Raw genomic sequence first — 22,119 nt, forward strand, 5'->3', positions numbered from 1 at the left:
GAGAGAGAGAGAGAGCGAGCTTGATTCAAATACTAACCAATTGTTTTGTGTTAACTATGTTAAACAAGCTCAACCAATCATATTCCATCTTTTCCTTTGATTCAAATGTAACTCATATATTAAATACAAGAGTATTTAAGTAATTTGTCATTTTATGTAACTCCCAAACAATTAATTGGGAGTTACAAATTTGAAAATATCACAATTGATCATGATGTAATATTGACATTGGGATTTCACACGTGTTCATGTTCCATAATTCACATTTATTTTAATTGACAGTTCTCACTTGTGACATATAAACACATCAGAAATCGCATAACCTTAAATGTCGTGATTCATAAATGTTCATGTATATTCAAGTCACTAGATGTTCATATGAATACATACACACAAACACACACAGAGAACATGTGAAAGCATATGAACACGTATGAAAACACACAGCCCTAGATGCCTTGGTTCATATGTTGTTCATATGTCTAATCTTTTTTGTTTGATGTGGTTTGAAGATATACACAAGTTGTTCATATATCTGACAACTCGTGTATCAAAGATAGATTAGTTTTAACTAAATACCCTTTGATATTTTGTTCACATATGTTAATTGAAAATATTAATTTAATAATTAATTTTAAATATCATTAAATCACAACCGTTTATTATTCAAATTAACRGYCAAGATCGGTTAACAAAGTTAACACGATAATCTTGGTTAGCATTTGAACCAGCCCCTATATGTGTGTGTGTAACGTATTTGTCATATGGTATGTTTTTGGTTTACTGGAATTTGAAATTGTAGTCTATATATGTCTAAATGTGTAAATGATTTAGCAACTAAAAAACTTACAAACAACAAAAATTAACACGTTTACATAGATGTGTGTCTGATAATGTTAATTAATAAATACTTCGAAGTTGCATCTCTTCTTGTACATATCCACATAAATAGCAAGTAAAGAAAAAGTAACAAAAAACAATAAATGTCCCCAATACAGGTACTTTGAAACACATACATGCACATAGTGAAGATGGCGTTGTTTTCATATTTGTTTGTTGACTGTTGAAATCTTGATGATCTTGATTTGCTTCTTCACAGTGTTAGTCGACTTTGTCTTGGTCATATCTTCGTATGAAGTAGCTGGTTTTTGGGCGTTCAATGAAAGAGTTTGGATAAAGACATCATCCTTACTTATTGCTGTAGGTTGAGGATAGAGAAAATCAGTCGGAAAAAAGTTGTACTGAAGTCCAGCCATCAGTAATTTTGCTATAAAAATTATCTGAAAAAGAAGTGAATTAGAGAAAGAATACAAACCTAAAGGGTTTGGCTCTAAAGAAGTGTATTTATAGATAACTTGGCCAAAGAGGCATTCTTGATGAAACCTCATCTTGATTGACCATTTTGGGGAGTTCCATAGTTGACCATGTGAACCTAAATACAAAACATACCCTCTAGTTTAGCCTAAATACATAAATTCCCCCTTAAGAATCAAATAATTGCAATGAGACCTTGTTTTAAAAATGGGCTTCTTCTAGACAAGGGAAACTTAATTGGTATAAACTTTGCCCTTTTATATTCGACGTTAACAAAATCGAGCAAGTGAGCAATAAAGAAATTCAAGGTCAATTGTAATAGTTGATTTAAGGGGTCGTTTACTAAAAGTTTACCTGGTAAGTACTTATTGGTCAAATTTTCTTACCGAATGAACATGGCAAGAGGCAAGAATCTTACTCGGTAAGAGCGATGGTAAGAATGGAGAGTCTTACCCACAAAGTGAGGGTAACAACCCTTACTCGGGTAAACGTTTACTAGGTAAATTGTTGCATAAGATACATTTTGATGTACTACAATCTTACTCGATACATTTGAACTTCTATAGTCATAAGGGGATTTTTATTTCTCTTTAGATTCGAACCTGTGACATCCAGACACTTTTGACTCTAGCTCAAGCTCAAACCAATCAGATACCACATTTGTGACATTTTCTTTTAAATAACTAGGTTATATAAGCTTGTTTAATTCAAAAAATTTAAAATAATTTTGAAGATTAGGATTGAGAAACTTGAGTCGTAAAGTTAAATAAGTATAATATTAAATTCGAACCAAACGATCTTGAAATGGTTGACTGCTCAAATCGGTAATAGATTTGCTTTAGATTAGAAGGGTGTTTTTGTATTTAAACAAAACCTCAGGGGTAGCTATGTGATTATATGCCAATAGTTTATTGATGAAACTAAAAGAGGCATGAGTTATGAGGTCATTTATTTATATATATTATTTTATCTCATACTTGTTTTTCACCTTCTCTTACTATTTATTTTATAAAATTTCCATATATTTGATTATAAAAAAGAGTTACCGAATATATAAAATTAAGTGAAACATCAATTTTAAACTATTAATTTAAGATAATTAATATTATTAATTAATAAGATAGCTATTATTATTTATTAAATAAAAATATTGCATATTTTTAAAAATATATTTATTTATTTTTCTCTTTTTTCTTTTATGTCTTTGACATTACGTTAATGATGTTATTCAAGGTAAATGACTTCTTCGACTCCATGGAGGAACCGCATGATGGTTTCAAACAACATATTCCATGGAGAAATCACATGATTGTTTCGAGCAGAGTTTCATGAACACGGTAAGCATTGACAAAAGCAATTAGCATATAGATTCATGGGAAAATTGCATTAAAATAGAACCAACTTTCACCTGATTCTTATTTTGGGGAACCAACTTTCAAAATCGTCATTTTGGGGAACCAGCTTGCACCTGATTCCTATATTGGGGAACCAACTTGCAAAATCGTCATTTTAAGGAACCAATTTGCACCTGATTTCTATTTTGGGGAACCAACTTTCAAAATCGTCATTTYGGGRAACCAACTTGCACCTGATTCCTATTTTGGGGAACCAACTTGCAAAATAATTATAAAAAAATAACTAAAATTCATTTTTTTCAAAAGTTAATGCAATAAAATCTATTTTTCATTTCAAATCTTTTTTTTAATTCAGATATTAAATTGAAGATTTTTAAAAAAAAAAATCCAAATTACCACAATAAAAATTGTTTTCTAATAATGCAAAAAAAAAATCAATTTAATAGAAAAAAATTAATTGATGCAATAAAAAAATAAATATTAAATATCACATTCAAGATTTTTATATCTATTAAAAATCTTGAATGTGATATTTAATATTTATTTTTTATTGCATCAATTAATTTTTTTCTATTAAATTGATTTTTTTGCATTAGTAGAAAACAATTTTTATTGTGATAATTTAGATTTTTTTTAAATCTTTAATTTGATATCTGAATTTTAAAAAAACAAGATTTGAAATGAAAAATAGATTTTATTGCATTAATTTTTGAAAAAAAAAACAAATTTTAATTATTTTTCTATAATTATTTTGCAAGTTGGTTCCCCAAAATAGGAATCAGGTGCAAGTTGATTCCCCAAAATGACGATTTTAAAAGTTGGTTCCCTAAAATAGAAATCAGGTGCAAGTTGGTTCCCCAACATAACGATTTTGAAAGTTAATTCCTCAAAATAGAGATAAGGTGAAAGTTAATTCCATTTTGATGCAATTTTTCCTAGATTCATTGGTTTATTCCATTAATTTAATTATGGTCATGTTTTCAAGATGTATGGATATACCGCTACAAAATAGATACGAATTCTAAATTACACATGGACCCATTTCAATTTCCTTCGTCTAATTGCAGCATCTTGAGAAATCAAAATAGTACTTTAAATGTTTTCATGAAAACCATAAGCAGTTTAATTTTAAAAAAGTTCCATCTTATACGTTCTAAAAACGCTTAATTTTTTAGGGCATCTTATGTGAGATTCTAGAATTATTTGTTTCCAAAATTACCCCTAAATGTGTTTTACTTTTAGAAAAAATCAAAAAGAAATTACATAATCTAATAATCACCTTTATTAGATGCCTACCGTTGATCAAATTTTTAAAGATTAGGATTTAGTTGCAAAGATTGTATGAATATGTATAACCCCATTAGATTACCGACTTCAAGTAGCCTTTCCATAAGCTCAAGGGGATTTTCCAATTTTTTTTCCATTATACCCCTGTATATTTTTCCAATTAATTTTCAACATGTGCTTTTTTAGATCATTTTACGTTATCATCTCGCTTAACAATTAGTATATTAGCCAATTAGTTTTTCAGCTAACAGCTAGTTTGCGTAACACGCACCAAGTAAATTGATTACTCAGCAACAAAGGAGAAGAACAAGATCATAACTACATTTTACATACAAACAAAACAACAAACCAACCAATGGGATGGTATTCAGGATCTCTAATTGTGAAAGATTTTAGACAAAAAAATGCAAAAGAATAATTTTTGCAACCAAAAAAATCATTCTACACTCACGAACGTATAAACGTCACTCGATTTCTATGTACCCTGTATTACTAGTTTGTCGATTTTGGTCATTCATAACAAACTGCAAGACGATTCCTCCTCTGAGTTGATTCAATCTTGCCGTACCTGCGCGTTAAATGAACATCAACACAATTAGACATCAAAGTTGTTAGAACACGCGGAACCCCTAAGATACCGTCTCTAAAAGAGCCCATGTAAAGAGAGAAAATTCCTAAATATATACAGTTATAATGGTCTTTTTCTAGCCAGTCTGGGACTCCAACATGCTCGCTAAAACGGAGGCGATATAATGGCTCAAGAATGGAGACAAAAGAGTGTGTTCCTAAGTGATGTTAGATCTTGCTCTCATACCATGTTAGGATATATATATATATATATATATATATATATATATATATATATGTATGTTTGGTTCACGTGAGACCAGGCTGTTTTCGTGAGAACCGTGAGACCACATTTTTACACTTGAAACTTCACAGCAAAAACACTGCGAAGGTTACCTTCACAGCATTTTGCTGTGAAGTTTCAAGTGTAAAAAGCTGGTCTCACGGGTCTCACGAAAACAGGTTGGTCTCACGTGATCCCAAGTCTATATATATATATATACAGGTTTGATGGTCCTTATCTAGCCGATATGGGACTATAGCATACCCCCAAAATGGAGGCTAGATGGTCCACCCCAAAAACAGGGGAGAAAGGGTGTGTAGTCCTTAGGTGGTGCTAAACTCCGGCTCTGATACCATGTTAGAATACGTAGAAGAACCCTAAGGATCAACATACTCTCTATAAGAAAGCCATTATAGAGAGGGGAAATGTTGCTACATATATACAGCAGATGCTGGACTCCAACAAAGTATAGTTATAATGATTGTTTGGGAAGATACCTCTAATTCAAGAAATCTTGAATATGGCCCTTGTAGATTCATTTTATGTCTTAAATATCCGGAAGCGGGACGACTGCTTCGAAAGCTTCAACGAGCATCGAGACTCTCTTTTTACGAGCCGGGGTCAGCTTGGTGACGATATGTTGAACTGCATAATCGAGCATCCACTGCTCTGCTTTCTTCCTTTCGTCCATCATTTGACGCCTTAATTCAACTCTTTCTTCTTCCGTCTCATTTATCAAGATCTTTCGTTCTGGGGTTTGCGGTTTCAGTTTCCGAAACCCTTCCAACGCCTTAATTGATCGTTTCAGCAAAATCAGTTTCTTCAACTTACTCCAATTCTTGGACTTCTGCTGCTGTAATCTGTTCCCAAATGATCCCACAATTTCCGGTTTCTTATTTTCATCGAAAACTAAACCTTTTTCAACGTTTTCTGTGTGTTCTTCGTGATCAGAGGATACGTCACATGCAACTGATTGCGTTTCTTGTGAAGAATTGTCGGGAATGTCCGGGAGAAGGATTTCATCAACCGATTCTCTTACGAGCTTAACAGCATCGGTGAACCGAAACCCATGCTTTCTTCCGGTATGACCTTCAACTTCTTGCAAATTCTTCTCTTCACTGTTCGTCGATTCTTCTCCGTCAAGAAGTAGCTCTGATCCAATTTTTGTAGCGATATCCGTTGCCACATGTTGGTAAATCATATGCCACATTTTAATGTGTTTTTCTTTCTCCAACTGGTTTCCGGCACCAAAATCGAATCTTGATTCTTTCTTCTCCTCTGACCGTTCAGAGAATGAACTAGATCCAACATCTGGAGTCGTTTTTATCTCGAAATCCGCCTTCGAGCCGACACCCGATTCATGTATCCCTTGAAATTTAACTTTTGTTTCGGAACCGACCCTTTGGAGTTCGGCATTCGATCTTGAATCTTGTTGATCCTCGTGGGCAGGAGCCACGGTTTCGAAAGCTTTTACGAGCAATGCGACTTTCTTTTTCTGAGTTGGAGCGAGTTCGCTAACGACCTTTTGAAGAGCATAATCAAGCATCCATTCATCAGCATTTTTCTTATCGTCGGTTTTCTGACGTCTTAAAGAAACCTTTTCGGATTCTGGTTCAGGTGCCAACGGAAGGTTTATCGGCTTCTTCGGATTGAATTTCTTCACCTTTTCTAGTTCCTTAACGAACTTGCTCAGAAGGATAACTTTCTTTAGGTTACTCCACCTCTTCGGTGTTCTTTTTTCCGTTATCTTTTCTACCGGTTCCTCCATTACCGGCTGTTCTTCAGCTCTATCGTTATTGGCCTCGGGTTCGTCTTTTGGATGGCTTGTTATTTCATCTTCATTTCCATTTCGACTGATTTCTGATAGGTTTTGTTCAGATATAACTTCACTCGTGGTGGATTGATCATCTTGAACTTCTGGAAGAAGGATCTTCTCGATTGCTTCTCTCACGAGCTTGATTGCAAACATCTTTCGGATCTCAGTCTCGTGACTCACAGCATCATCAAAATCTGAGAATATCACACTATAACGTGAGCCTTTACTATGCTTAGACAATCCCAAAAACTACAACAAAATCATTTTTATAGGATGTCAAAGATGTCTAAATGTCTTAATAAACTGCTTAAGACACTTTTGAAATAAAATGTCGTTAACTTTTTACAGTACACTTCTGAAAAGTGTCAAACGAACACATCTTTTTACTGGACACTTGTTCAAATAACATCGTATAAAAAGACTAATAGAATGTTCAATTTCTAATTGTACTAAAAGACTTGTTAAGACACCGAAAAGCGTATTATCTACTTATTGTAGCACATTTAGGCAGTCTGTTAGAACACTTAGACATAATATGGCGTCCTATAAAACCGGTTTTGTTGTAATGCAAGTACACAAAACAAAGAAAATAAATTACAAACCTTTTGTTAGACGTGAAGTGCTTGCATCATCAATACACGATTTCTTTTCGTCGTCTAGTTGTTGAGGTATCTCGTCTCCAGATTCCGCTGCAAGACCAGATACCATATGCCGATGAATCATATGCCACATGCTCATATGGTTGGCTTTCTTTAAAACTGGCTTCTTTGCAAGTTCGCTCTTCAACCCATCTGAATTTCCATCGTTTTCATCCTTCAAATCAACAGAACGGCGATCATTTGACACGCGTGTCGTCTTATTTTTCTCTTGCAAGCTGTTCACACCAAACAAGATGTCAGCAAACTCAGCATCATCATGACCATAACTTTCAAGAGGTTCGGATCTCGTTTTAGCATAGAACTCTATAGAGAAATCAACATCTGGAGGAGCAGATTCGCGATTAGAAATCTTTTTGGTTACTTTCGCCTCTCTTTTCTTGCCAGAACTTTTATCTGCGGATTTACTTTCAGGTTTCACGCTCTTTTGGTCGTTTGCAGTTCGCCGTTTCAAGTATGTGAAGCGTTTTGGTGGGGGCTCGTGATGATGATGATGGCCATGGAGAGAACAGTGTTGGTATGGACAAAACTTTGCTACCGGAAGTACTTCTTCAGGTTCTAGTGGTCCCGCTTGATGCTTAAGGTGTTCAGGGAACTTTGAGTCCTTAAGAATTGATGAAAATGTAGCTCTCTCCAAATGGGATTCTTCGGAAATGTCTGAAGTTTTGTCGATTGACGGCTTTTTTGGTTTGAAACTAGACTTGTTCTTGCTCTTGCTCCTGAAGATTTTAACAGATCTCAGACTACCCGTTCTTGTGAACTTCGGCGTAGGTTTCTGCGAAGATAGAATCGAATATTGTTTAGGATATTGCCGACCACTTTATAACTGTCGATCATAGGTTTAGGCTATGTTTGGAGAACTAGCTGATAAGTAGTTGTTGGCTGAAAAGCTAGCTGATAAACTAATCGCGTTTAGCAAAAACTAGCTAACAAGCTAGCCATGTTTGGTAAAAACTAGCCGATGAGCTATTGGACAGCGTAAAATGCTCTAAAAAGGAATATATAAGGGGCATTTATGTAAAAAATATAAGGGCATAATTGGGGGAAAAAGAACCCAAAAAAGCCTCAATAAGCTATTTGAAGTAGCTTTTTAAGAAGCTAGCTCATAATCTAAAAAACTAAGCTAGCTTATGGTTGTCAAACATGGTATAAATGATCGAGAATTTGTTTAGAATACCCTTTAACGATGAAAAAATAAGTGAATTTTATGATTTTTGTGAACGGAGGGAGTACCTGAACATTATTAGATGATTCATCTGATACTTCAATGGAAGAAGGATGTGGGGCTGTGGTGGAACCCTCATCCGGCAATTTGATCGAAGATTGACAGAGTCTTGATTGTGCCCGCCTCCTAGATGACATGAAGCTCCCAAAAGTGGATAGTTTCTTCGAAATTGATTTGTTCAGTGTTTTCTTTTGTCGGGTTCCTCCTTTGACATTACTGCTATCTTGATCGAGTGAAGATGTTGCACTCGAAATGGAGCTTTGCATTGATGATGAAACCGAAGTGGATTCCGAATCACTATCTCCCTATCAAATATACAACACAATGAAATCAAGTTTTCTTCTTTGAACCCGCAAAGTGAAGATCTTAAATCAAACTAAACACCGAAATAAGATATCCCACAGAGAGGTAGGGTCGGGGGAAGGATGTAAGAGGATCTCAAATTTCCATAAAAGAATTGATTCCAACTCATTTTTCTATATATACTATTAAAATATTCAATGAACTTTTTTATAAAATATTAATTTTTATGTTCTCTCTCCTCCTTCTCTCCTTTAAAATAAATAAAAAAAATAATAAAGTACACCATTTTCGTCGTCTTTTAAGATTTTATCATTAATTATATTATTAAAATATTCAATACATTTAATATCTCAACGAACTTTTTATAAATTATTAATTTTTATGTTCTATCTCCTCCAAAATAAATAAAAAATAATTTTAGAGAATTCTAATCTTACCTCCAAATATGGAAAAAAATTCTTTCTATCATCTTTTCTCTATTTTGGAGAAAATGTAGAAAAAACCCAAAATCTCCATTTTGGAGATTTTGTTCGAGATGCTCTAAGCAGACCTTGCCTCTACTACCCCTTGGGGTAGAGAGGTTGTTTCCGTGAATACCCCTAGCTTGTAAAACGAAAATCACGAGGATTCGGGTGATAAAAGTATAAGAGAAGTGTGTGCAAACAAGAAACTACAAGCACAACACCAAGTCTCTTGCACCAATCACAGATTGACAGTGCCCCAAACCAAATGAACTCGGTATATCCCACATGGAGGTACAGTATCGGGGTATATCATGTAGGCAAACCTTGCCTCTAACCCAAGGGGTAGAGAGGCTGTTTCCACGAAGACCCCTAGCTTGCAAAACGAAAATTATAGGATACATGTCAGAAAAGCAACAAATGAGTGTGTTCAAACAAGCAAAAGGTACAGACACAACACCAAGTCTCTAACATCATCATAATTCAAAATGCCCAAAACCGATATTCAAGACAATACATTATGGAACAACTAACAATAAGATTCAAAGTATTTGCTTCCACCAGATACTATCCGTTGGGTATGCTTCAAATTAACAATATGTTAATCTGTAAGCCAGGAAAAAGAACTAGTGACCCAAAAGAGAAAAGGAAAGACGGTTTGGTGTTGGTACAACAGCTCTATCTTTTGGAGTAGATGACATGTTCGTGTACATTGCCCCCCCCCCCCCTCCCAACCCTGTTCTCGAATGGGATAAACTGGGATCGTTTCATTTGGTTTGGTTTAGTGTTAGTACAATGCAATGCGATTTTCAGCCCATCTCCTCTAGCCACATATAACCAACTCGAGTTTTTCTTTCGCTCTTCTACTTCTTGAAGCTTTTCTATTTCCAACTTTTATCGAGAATTCTTTGATTCCTGTTGGTTCTTTTTCAGAAAGAACTGCCACTCAAATCTATGTTCTCTTTTAGTTATATATTTCATCTCTGCAGGATCTTCCACCACTCGCATGAAAGTCAATGATCTTATGAACATAATTCATTCTCTTTCCAATTAATGGATCATATAGCTCCCAATTCAACACATAAACTATGAATCACTTAAGCATGTTCAACAAGAACAACCAAAACCCTACTCACAACATGAAATCAAATAAGTCAACAAGAATAACTTGGACTTCAATCTTGATGCCACTAAATCTCCTCTAAATGGAAAACTCATGATCATTAAACAAAAAGGGTCAAAACCAGTGATAAGTTTACAACGTCAACTGATTCAACAAAAACAATTGAAACCCGACTCACAAAATGAAAGAACAAGTCAACAAGATCAATTTTGACTTCAATCTTTTTCTACTAAATCAGAATTCTTGATCATCAAACGAAAAAGGGTCAAAATCAGTGATCAGTTTACAACTTCAAATTATGGAAAAAGAAACAAAGGAACTGAATTAACGTGAGCTACTAACCTGAGATACTTCAGGCGAAGGGCAGTCCAATTGGGGTTTCTTCATTTCCCCCATTTCTCGAGTCAAATATTATTTAATTGGCTGGTTTTTGAGTCGATAACCGTTTGGATCTTCAACACCCAGACCAAAAACTTCAATTCCGATGACAAACCCTTGTTTAAATCATTCGATTGATGGGGAAAGAGTTTTGACGTAGGTGGGATTGACGGTGGTTCCCTTGGGACAAAATTATTATTGATGCTGCTGGCAAATGAATTAGTGGCGTGATAGCTGGTGTGTTTGGCTTTTGTGTTGCAGATTGAAGTATTTATGACTTTTTGCATGTGGATTGGAGGAGACTTGGACTTGTTTCGATGAGAATGGCGATCTTGACTTGGCCTTTCTTTGACTTCGACAAGAAGCCGATTTCTCACGTAATGATGTAAAGATGGAATTATTAAAAGTTTGATTTTAAGGTGGTGTTCGGAATTGATTATAAAAATAATTTATTGACTTATTTCGGTGAGGTATCGGTAATAAATATATTTGAGTGTTTGGATAAACAATTTATACCGGTATCAAACCCGTAATAAAAAGTTTTTGAAGAAGTTAAATTTTTCTGACTTATAATAATGTGATAAGTGTTTTTATAGAAATACATAAGTTGTTCCAAACACCCTCTAAATTAGGATAAATCTCATTAAAATAGAATCTAACTTTTACTTAATTCCTATTTTAAAAAATCAACTTTTAAAATTTTCATTTTAAGGTTTGTATCAAACTTTCTATTTATTTAAGGATCTGATTAATAGCATGTAACGAGTTGCCTTTAGATGATATGGCAATCAAAAACCATAAAAAAAAGTTTGTGGACATTTAAAAAGCCATAGTACGTGTGGTATTAGTTTAGAAAGTAAAAAAGCAATAAACTTTTCTTGCCTCTCTCTTCATCACCTCCAATATTCTTGTTTTTTCACTATTGTCATAAAGCACATCATCGCCATCCTCAAGCACCACCATCGTGGCCTCCTCCGCTATCGTCGTCTTTCGCCTTCGTTGTCCTCCACATCGCCTCTTCCGGCGTCGTCGTCCTCCACACTGCCTCCTCCGACACTGGCGTCCTCCACCATGCCGTCGTCTTCCTCCACCATCGCCTCCTCCGCCGTCGTCGTACTACACCATCGCCTGCTACGCCGTCGTCGTACTACCTCATCTGTTGTCTTCGTGCTCCACCATTGCCTCTTTCGCCATCGTTGTCTTCTAGAGGAACTCCGTAAATGGCTACTAGTTTTGTTTATCTAGTATATGTTGCTCTTTGAAGTCTGAATACAATCACACATAAAACACAATAATTAAGAAGTAATGGATAGTTTATTGAACTCAAAAATGGCACTTTAAATAGTCTTGCAAAAAGAAAGAGAACAAAAAAAATGCTAAAATAAAGCTCTAAAAAATGGAATTTGTCACGCAACATAACTAGGTTTGCTTTGGAACAAGTCAAACACTCTTACTACCAACCTAGTTGGTAACTTACTGGCAAAAGAAATAAACGAGAACTACTAAATGAAACTTTACAATGCCTCTCCTAAACTGAATGTGGTCGCATTCAGTTTATACCTTCACATACTCCGAGTTCTTCTCGCAGCCGGAGGAATGTTTCTAACTTGAGCTGTTTGGTCATGATGTCCGCAAGTTGAGCTTTCGTTTCACAATGATTGAGTTCAACTACTCCTTTTCTTGTAAGATCTCTTAAGAAATGAAAATGTACGTCAATGTGCTTACCCCGACCATGAAACACATGGTTTTTTGATAACTTTATTATTGAATCGTTGTCACATAAAATTGTTGAACTTTGAGATTGCACCAACCCAAGCTTCTCAAGAATTCTTTTCATCCAAACACACTGACATGCAAAGTATGCTGCAGTGATGAGTTCTGCTTTGTTTGTGGACAGACTCACCATAGGTAGTTTTTTGGATGCCTAAGATATTGCTCCTTCAGTCAATAAGAACAGATACCCACTTGTGCTTCTTCTATCATCAAGATCAGAAGCGTAATCACTGTCGATATATGCCACCAATTTTTCTCATTTCTCTATTGTAAAATATCTCGAACGACATGGATCCCTTCAAGGAACACATAACTTGTTTTGCAGCCTGCATGTGTTGTTGTGAAGGATCTGCCATAAAGTGCTTAATAAACATATAACATACATTAAATCAGGCTAGTGGCTGTGATGTGCATTTAGCTTCCATTGAGTTGTTTGTACAAAGTTGTATCTACTTTATCACCATCACTCCTTTTGTCAGTATTGAACCTGGTACAATAGGATTCTGAACAAAATTTCTATCTAGTAGGTTAAACCTTTCAAGTAACTCTCCAGCATACTTTCTCTGGTTTATAAAAATCCCAGCAGCTTTTTGAATGACCTCCACACCAAGAAAATACTTCATCTTCCCCAAATTAGTCATATCAAATTCATTTTCCATAGAAGCTTTGAATTTTTGCATCATTGAGTGGCTATTTTTGGTAAAAATTAGATCGTCAACATATAAGCTAACAATCAAAATATTATTACCTCCTCCATTTTGACAAATAATATATGCTCATAGTTGCATCTTTAGAAACCTTCTTTCATGAAATGTGCCTCTATTTTGCTATAACATGCACGAGGCGCTTGCTTTAATCCATATAACATTTTGCACTTGTACACTTTATCTTCCTTTCCCTTTTGTATAAACCGTAATGGTTATTCTACAAAAACCTCCTCTTTCAACTCTCCATGCAGAAACGTACTTTTCATGTTGAGCTGGTATACAAGCCAGTCTTTTTTGTTGGTATAAGAACACAAATAGGATCGATTAACAAGAATAGAAGAGCAAAGTATTTTGGTAATTAGGGAACTCTTGTATTCAAGAATGCTTTTTGAGTACATACAATCATGGAGAACAAACAGACTTTAAATAGGAAAGAAGCATACGTAAAGAACTCAACAACCCTAAAGAATAGCACAACCTAACTGCAAGACCCGTTAGGCATTTTATTCAAAAAACAAATTAACTCCATGTGTATGATTTAAGAGCCCCTGAAAACAAGGTTTGAATCATTCTTCTTCACCCTCCCTTGATTCAAACTCCATAACTCCCAGCTTGTATCTGAAGTAGACAAACTTCTCTCTGGACAATGTCTTAGTGAATATGTCTGCAAGTTGTTCATGAGTGCTGCAGTATTCAAGGCTTACTTACTGCAGTATAACCATCTCTCTGATAAAGTGATACTTTAACTCGATGTGCTTAGAACGACTATGCATGACAGGATTTTTGGATAAATTGATTGCAAACTTATTATCACAATAAATCACAGTGGGCTCACTTTGTCTAAACCCGAGATCCTCAAGAACTCTATGAAGACAGATTGCTTGACAAGTAGCACCTATAGCAGAGATGTACTATGTTTCAGTACTTGATAGAGCTACAGTGTGCTGCTTCTTTGAACTCCAAGCAACAGCACCACTGCCTAGTGAGAAAATGTATGCTGAGAGGCTCTTTCGATCATCAACGCAATTGGCCCAGTCACTATCACTGTATCCCACCAACCTGATCCCTGCAGACTGCTTATACCATATTCCAAAGCTCGTAGTACTGCCAATGTACCTTAAGATTCTTCGAGCAGCTCCAGAATGAATTTTGGAAGGCTGATGCATAAATTTTGAAACTTGACTTACTGCATAGGTCAAATCTGGCCTAGTGTGAGTCAAGTAAATAAGCCCTCCTACCAAACTTCTGAATGCCTCCTCATTAACTTTATCTGCTCCATCATTGAGCAGAAGTTTCTCATTGCAATTCATGGGAGTATTCTCTTCCTTGTAGTTGCTCATTCCAAATCGAGATAACAAGTTTTGGACATACTTTTCCTGACAAAGGTAGATTCCATTGTTGGTCTGCATTACTTCAAGACCCAAAAAATACTTCAACAAACCCATATCAGTCATTTCAAAGGTCAGCTCCATTCCCTACTTGAACTCACTGATCAAGTTATCACAAGAGGATGTGAAGATGATATCATCTACATATAAACACACATAAATAACATCACATGTATTATTCCTTTTGATGTACAAAGTAGGCTCATTGTGACTCCTTTTATAACCATGCTCCTGAAGTACCCATCAATCTTTGCATACCAAGAGCGTGGAGCTTGCTTTAGGCCATACAAGGCCTTATTTAGTTTGTAAACCATGTTTGCCTTACCTTGAATAGCAAATCCTTCCGGCTGTTCGACATATATTTCTTCAAACAGATCACCATTTAGGAAGGCTGACTTCACATCTAGTTGGTGAACAAACCACCCCATCTGAGCTGCTACAGCAAGAACTACTCGTATGGTTTCAAATCGAGCAACTAGAGCAAATGTCTCTTGAAAATCAATACCTTGTTGTTGAGAGTAACCCTTGGCCACTAGCCTTGCTTTGTGCTTTAATACTTCACCATTAGCTCCAAGTTTGGTTTTGAATAACCATTTAACCCCCACTTTGTTTTTGCCCGGCGGAAGAGATACCAACTGCCAGGTTTGGTTATTTTCAATGGCCAACAATTCTGCATGCATTGCTTCTTGCCACTTCTTATGTTTAGAGACTTCATTGTACGTGAGTGGGTCAGAAACATTAAGAGCAAATTGACAAGAAGCAATCTCACCTTCTTCTTCAGACAACCCTTCTCCACTATGATAGTCTTTAAGCCATGATGGAGGATTAATTCTTCTTCTCACAGGACCAGATGTATGTGTGGGTGTGGAGGTAGTAGTACTGGGTTGGTTGATTGGTGTAGGAGTTGACTCAAGGGTAGTAGGGGAAGTACTAGTATCATTAGGCATAGTACTAGTAGATATGATAGGTGATTCATCAGGAAATGGGTCAATAAAGGTATAGGAGTGTTTGAGTGTTGCTTTCTCTTGGCCCCACACCCACTTAGAATCTTCAAGGAAGACTACATCTCTCTTGGTATAGATCTTTTTGGTGTCAGGGTTATACAATTTGTACCCATGGCTTTGACTTGGGTAGCCAATAAAAATATTTTTTTTCAGACTTGTTGTCTTACTTCTTTTTCAGCTGAGAAGGAATTAGGCCATATGCAATACAACCAAAGACTTTCAAGTGAGAGACAGTAGGTTTTTTACCTGTCCATGCTTCATATGGAGTCTGATTCACAAGAGCTTTAGCAGGTGATCGATTAAGCACGTAGATGGCAGTAGCAGCAGCTTCAGCCCAAAGGAAATTAGGTAGCTCTATTTCATGCAGCATGCTTCGTGTCAAATTCATGATCGTTCGATTATTTCTTTCCACTACACCGTTATGATAAGGGGTGTAGGGAATGGTAAGTTCTCTTTTGATTCCAGCTTTTTCACAGTAGGCATTAAATTCTTGTGAACAAAATTCGCTCCCCTATTTGAGTGAAGGACTTTGATGAAGCACCCACTTTCTTTTTTAACCATTACTTTAAAGAGTTTGAATTTATCAAATGCTTCATGCTTGTTAGCCAAGAAATAGACCCAACACATTCAAGTTAGATCATCAATAAAAAACAGGAAGTACAAGCTGTCACCTAGGCTTGGGACTTGCATAGGTCCACACAAAGTCTGTGTGAATCAACTCCAGTTTGTTTCTTGCATGCCACGATGTGGACTGGAAGGGATACCTTGCTTGTTTACTTGGGATACATGCTTCACAAATTACAGATGTGTTGAGTTTAGGCAGCCCCCACACCATCTTCTTGTTGTATAGATGTTTTAGCCCTTCAAAGTGCAGGTGGACAAATCTGCAATGCCAACGAAGTGCTTCAGCATCAAATTTGGAGATGAGAGCATGAGCTGAAGTCATCCTTGTTGCATCGAAAATAAACATGTTATTTGCCACTGCAACCTTCATCACAATCTTCCATGTTGCTTTGCTCCTGATTACACACATATCATCATCAAATTGTAGTGAATAACCATTCTTCATGAGTTTCCCAACACTGAGAAGGTTGTATTCAAGCTTGGGGGCATAATAGACATTGTCTAGTATCTTGAATGTACTGTCACTTGTATAAATCTTGACAGTCCCTTTTCCTTTAACAGCCAATTTCTTTTTGTCACCCAATCGCACTTCCAAATGGAATGACTCATCCATGCTCACAAAGTTGTCTTTGAATCCTGTCATATGATTTGAACAACTAGAGTCAATGAACCACAAATGATTAGAGTTATCGGATTTACCAGTGTTGGTCACTAGCATGTATTGATCATCGAATACGGACTCTTGTGGTGAGATAACAGCAAGTAACAAATGTTGGTCATCTGTTTTTGCAGCTTCTCCATTTTCTTCATTTTCTGCTACATTGACTTGATTTTCATCGTTATACAAGCAATCCTTTTTTAAGTGGCCAAATTTTTTGCAGACATAGCATTGAGAGACCTTGCTTCTGTCAAAGCCGCCTCTTCCACAACCTGCCCCTCTTCCTCTAAAGCCTCGATCACGTCCTCTTCCACGTGAGAATCTGTTTGGTTCTTGAACTACCTGTAGAGCCTGCTCATCTTGTCTATCAGATGTCTTAAGTGGTTTATCAAAAGAGGCTCGACTGTTGATTCTTTCTTCTTGAGACTATAGAAGTCCCATAAGCTTAACGAGGGTGACATCGACCAGATCAAACACCACTTCTATGGATGGTATTACATAGTCAAACTTAGGAGACAAACTCCTAAGAACTTTCTTAACGATCTTCTGATCTGTAAGTTCTTCTCCGTATGATCGTTGTTGACCAACATTATCCATAACACGAGAGAAGTAGTCACCTACTACTTCGTCATCTTTCATAGATAGATTTTCAAATACCCTCCGTAATCCTTGCAACTTAACTTATTGGACTTGAGAATCACCTTGAAATTCTATTCGAAGAATTTTCCATGTATCCTTTGCAGAGTCGGCAGCCGCAATTCTGGAAAACAGGTTGTCATGTACACCCTGCTGAATGAGTGTCATAGCTTGAGCGTCTTTCCTTTTTGCCTCTCTATTATCGCCGTCTCTGCCATTTGTTGCTGTGAGACCCATGTATACTACATCTCACAGATCTCGTGATCGAAGGATAGTTTTCATACGAAGACTCCAGTGTTCATAACCTTCTCCTTTGAATACTGGAATGATCACAGAGGTAGTGTTTGATGTACTCGACTCAGCCATTGGAAGATGAATCAAGGAAGATGCCAACCTTGCTCTGATACCATAAATGTTGGTATAAGAACACAGATAGGATCGATTAACAAGAATAGAAGAGCAAAGTATTTTGGTAATCAGGGAACTCTTGTATTCAATAATGCTTTTTGAGTACATACAATCATGGACAACAAACAGACTTTAAATAGGAAAGAAGCATACGTAAAGAACTCAACAACCCTAAAGAATAGCACAACCTAACTGCAAGACCCGTTAGGCATTTTATTCAAAAAACAAATTAACTCCACGTGTATGATTTAAGAGCCCCTAAAAACAAGGTTTGAATCATTCTTCTTCATTTTTGAGCTGCTACAACAAGAAGTAGTCAAATGGTATACCACCTAGGAATCACACTTCATTGTAGTCTACTCTATGCTATTGTGCATAGCCCTTGGCAACAAGTCGGGCTTTGTACTTATCTACTTCTCCCATCTCATTAACTTTATTTTTGAATACCCACTTAATGTCGATTTTCTTTGAACCTGCAGGCAAGCTTGTTAGATGACCACGCTTTGTTCTTCTCAATAGCTTCTATCTCAGTCTTCATGGCTTTCCTCCATTTTTTTTATCTTTGACGGCTTCTTCATATGTTGTTGGATCTCCAGATGAAGAAACGATGCAAAACTTGTTGTATCTTTCTCATCCTCCTCAAATAACCCTTCATCGATGTATAGTCTTCCAAATGTGCAGGGGTTCTTCGACTTCTTGTACCTCGGTCTATCACTTGAAATGATGTGCTTGCATCAGATGGAGTCTCTTCTTCGTGTGTATTCTTACTGGTTACATTTTCTTCCTCAATTAGGTCTGAGACTTCTTTGTCGTTCTCACTATTTTCCCATCCAATTTCCTTTCTTCTTTAGTGTCATTCAAGTTCCAACCCTCTCTTCTTCAAAGATTACATCTCGGTTTATCACCACTTTCCTCACTCCTAGTAACACACATGTGATACTCTTACCATCCAACTTCTGCCTTTTCTGATCAGGTACATGAACATGGGTCAAACATCCGAATATTCAAAAATAGTCCACATTAGGCTTCACTTCACTCCACATTTCCTCGGGAGTCTTTCCTTGCAGAAACAAAGTCGGACTTCTGTTTAGCACATGTATTGCCCATTTAGCAACTTTTGGCCAGTAGCTTTTAGGAACATCTAAAATGCTACAGACCATATTCATGATGGTGCGGTTTTTATGTTCCACCACTCTATTTTGTTATGTTATGAACATTGTTGTGAGTTGTCTCATGATGCCTACTTCCTCACAAAAAGATGCAAACTCATTGGAGGTGAATTCACCTTTTTTGTTCGTGCATAAACCAACCAGAACTAACCTACACTCCTTTTCAACATAAGTCTTAAATAATTAGAAATGAGCTAAAGTTTGAGACTTGTGTGACAAGAAATAGACCCATGCCTTCATGTTGTAATCTTCTATAAACATCAACATGTATCTTCTGCCACTATTTCAGAATGGTGTTGTTGGTCTGTATATATCTGAACGCCATGAACTCTTTTTTGGAATGGATGATCTGAATTGCTTCCCTACCAAACAGCTGGTGGACGTTTTCAATTTTCCTTTCAAATTCGACATTCCGCTTACCATGTCCTGATACTTTAGAGTTCTCAACTCCCTGTAACTCGAATGTGCATATCGTCGGTGCCACAACTTAAGCTCTTCATCATCAGTAGATATCTGCAAGCAACTAAGTAGTACACTTTCTACTTCTGATTCAGCAAGCAAAGTGACCATTTCATGGTTGACATCCATGTTTGCATGATCAGGCCTCTCCTCGGGTGGAGCAACATATAGACTCCATTTTGAATAAGAATAGTTAAGCCTTTTTCTTGAAGTTGACCAACATTCAGTAAGTTGCTTTTTAGTTCGGGCATGTAACAGACATTTGTGACGACAAGAGAATAACCATCTTTCTTTAAGCGAATATCTCCTTTTACCATAACTTTAATTCGACTATTGTCTCTGAGCTTTACATAGTGTTGAAAACTTTCTCCTAAACTTGTAAATCGCAGCTTACTCCCACACATGTTATTGCACCTGAATCGAGAAACCATATTTCTTCTTTTCTTGAATTATTTGTCTACACAAATGCCATAAATAGGAGTTCATCTTTTTCATCAATCTCATCATATTGTGCTTTTCTATTTCATTATGGGCATTCAGAGGCGAAGTGTCCAATTTGATGACAATTGTAACACTCTAATGTTGCTATATTCACCGACCATTCTCGTCCTCTCCCTCTTCTTCTTCCTCGTATTATATACCATCTGCCTCTGCTTCCTCGTTCTTCATAAGATGCTTTCAGCACCTGTTCTTCCCCTCCATTTGAAGGTTTCTTGAACTTTTGTTCATGAACCAACAGTGAGTTTTGCAAAGCACCCACTGAGAGACTATCGATGTCTTTGGATTCTTCAATCGTTGTAGTTAAAGTTCTCCTTTAACATACGAAGATTTTTTTCTACAATTTTAACATCGGGCATCTCTTCCCCACAATTATGCATATCGTTAGCCACAACCATAACTCGKGCAAAATAATTTGTCACTGATTCCCCATGCTTCATGTCTAACCACTTAGTTTCTTCGCAACGTTTGAAGTTGAGCATGTTAAACCTTTGCATTCCCTTGATACTTGACCCACATCGAATCCCATAGCTGCTTGGAAGTCTTCTTCTGTGTAATCATCTTCAAATAGTCTTGTCAATTGCGCACAACAAATAATTCTTCATTTTGAGATCTTTCAACCTTGTATCATCTAAAATCTTTCTTTTGTGCTGGAGTCATTCCATATTCATTGATAGGAACAATGAGGCCTATCTCTACCACGCTCCAATATTCTTGGGATCATAACAGATTCTCCATGAGGAGAGTCCAGTGATCATAATCTCCATCAAATTTCGGAATACATGCCTGAGCCAGATTGCTTGCATCTGTCATCTCTCCTTATTTCTTACTCTATATTTCTCTCGTGTATGATGTGGCTCTGATATCACATGCTGCTCTCTGAAGTCTGAATACAATCACACACAAAACACAGTAACTAAGAAGTACTGGATAGTTTATTGAACTCACAAATGGCACTTTAAATAGCCTTACAAAAAGAAAGAGAACAAAAAGAAATGCTAAAATAAAAGCTCTAAAAAATGGAGTTTGTTATGAGCAAGACTAGGTTTGCTTTGGAACAAGTCAAACACTCTAACTACCAATCAAACTTAAGAGTGTACTCCTTTGTTTTGGGGTTATAACGACAACTACTTGGTCAAACACATGTTTGAAGGACTTTTACATCAATCCTTTTTATTAAAAAAACAAAAAAAAAATCTATGCCTTCTCTTTATTTCTTAAATTGATGTTAATTATATCTGGCAAAGAATTTTTTTTACCTATTATGTCTAGGACTGTAAACGAATCGAACGTTCAGCGAACCGTTCGTAAATCATTCGGCGGGAAGTTCGTTTATTTAATAAATGAACGAACATGAACAATTTTTTTTGTTCGTTTAATTAAACGAACGAACATGAACAAGAGTTCTGTTGTTCATTTACCGTTCCTTTACGTTCGTTAATATTCGTTCGTTTATGTACTAAATGTAATATATAATCTTTTGTTTATTTACTTTAAATTCAAATAATATTTCTTTATGTTCGTTTAGACCGTTCGTTTATGTTCGTTCGTCTACGTTCGTTTAGCATGTTAACGAACGAACATAAACGAACACGAACACACCTAATTTCTAAACGAACGAACATGAACACAAAGATTTTCGTTCGTTTACTGTTCGTGTTCGTTCGTTTGTTCGGTTAAGTTAAATGAACGAACATGAACAAGACTTCGTTCGTTTTCGTTCGGTTCGTTTACAGCCGTAATTATGTCATAGATGGTGATGCCATTAATTATTTTTAATTATAAATATGACGTGGAAGCTTAGACTGCTTAGTTGGTATTTACTTGGACCATGTCATTATCAACAGGTTAACAGGTCAACCAGAGTTTTAAATATATCAAAATTTTGATTCAGACTCTAAAATGATACTTTACAAAAAAAAGTACTTATATTTAAAAATAATTATTGATAAAATTTATTTTAATTAAAAATAAAAAATATTATATCATTGATTTTTAAATAAAAATATTTAAAAATGATTATTAAT

General features: G+C 36.1%; 2 protein-coding genes across 2 annotated transcripts; both read right to left on the reverse strand.

The window, feature by feature from the left end:
* Positions 1 to 4,253: 4,253 nt before the first annotated feature.
* On the reverse strand, positions 4,254 to 11,142 carry LOC112513707 (calmodulin binding protein PICBP-like). Its single transcript, XM_025120060.1, has 5 exons — positions 10,733 to 11,142; positions 8,512 to 8,808; positions 7,225 to 8,053; positions 5,304 to 6,816; positions 4,254 to 4,524 (listed from the first exon to the last, which is right to left on the reverse strand). The coding sequence occupies exons 1-4, from the start codon at positions 10,784 to 10,786 to the stop codon at positions 5,354 to 5,356; spliced, it is 2,643 nt and encodes an 880-aa protein (XP_024975828.1). The 5' UTR covers positions 10,787 to 11,142; the 3' UTR covers positions 4,254 to 4,524; positions 5,304 to 5,353.
* Positions 11,143 to 11,745: 603 nt separating this feature from the next.
* Positions 11,746 to 14,720, reverse strand: LOC112512289 (uncharacterized mitochondrial protein AtMg00810-like). The gene is made up of 2 exons (XM_025118168.1): positions 14,187 to 14,720; positions 11,746 to 12,009 (listed from the first exon to the last, which is right to left on the reverse strand). Exons 1-2 carry the CDS (start codon positions 14,718 to 14,720, stop codon positions 11,746 to 11,748), a joined length of 798 nt encoding a protein of 265 aa, XP_024973936.1.
* Positions 14,721 to 22,119: the final 7,399 nt, after the last annotated feature.

Source organism: Cynara cardunculus, assembly GCF_001531365.2.
Source record: "Cynara cardunculus var. scolymus isolate 2C chromosome LG 5, CcrdV1, whole genome shotgun sequence".
NCBI lineage: Eukaryota > Viridiplantae > Streptophyta > Magnoliopsida > Asterales > Asteraceae > Cynara > Cynara cardunculus.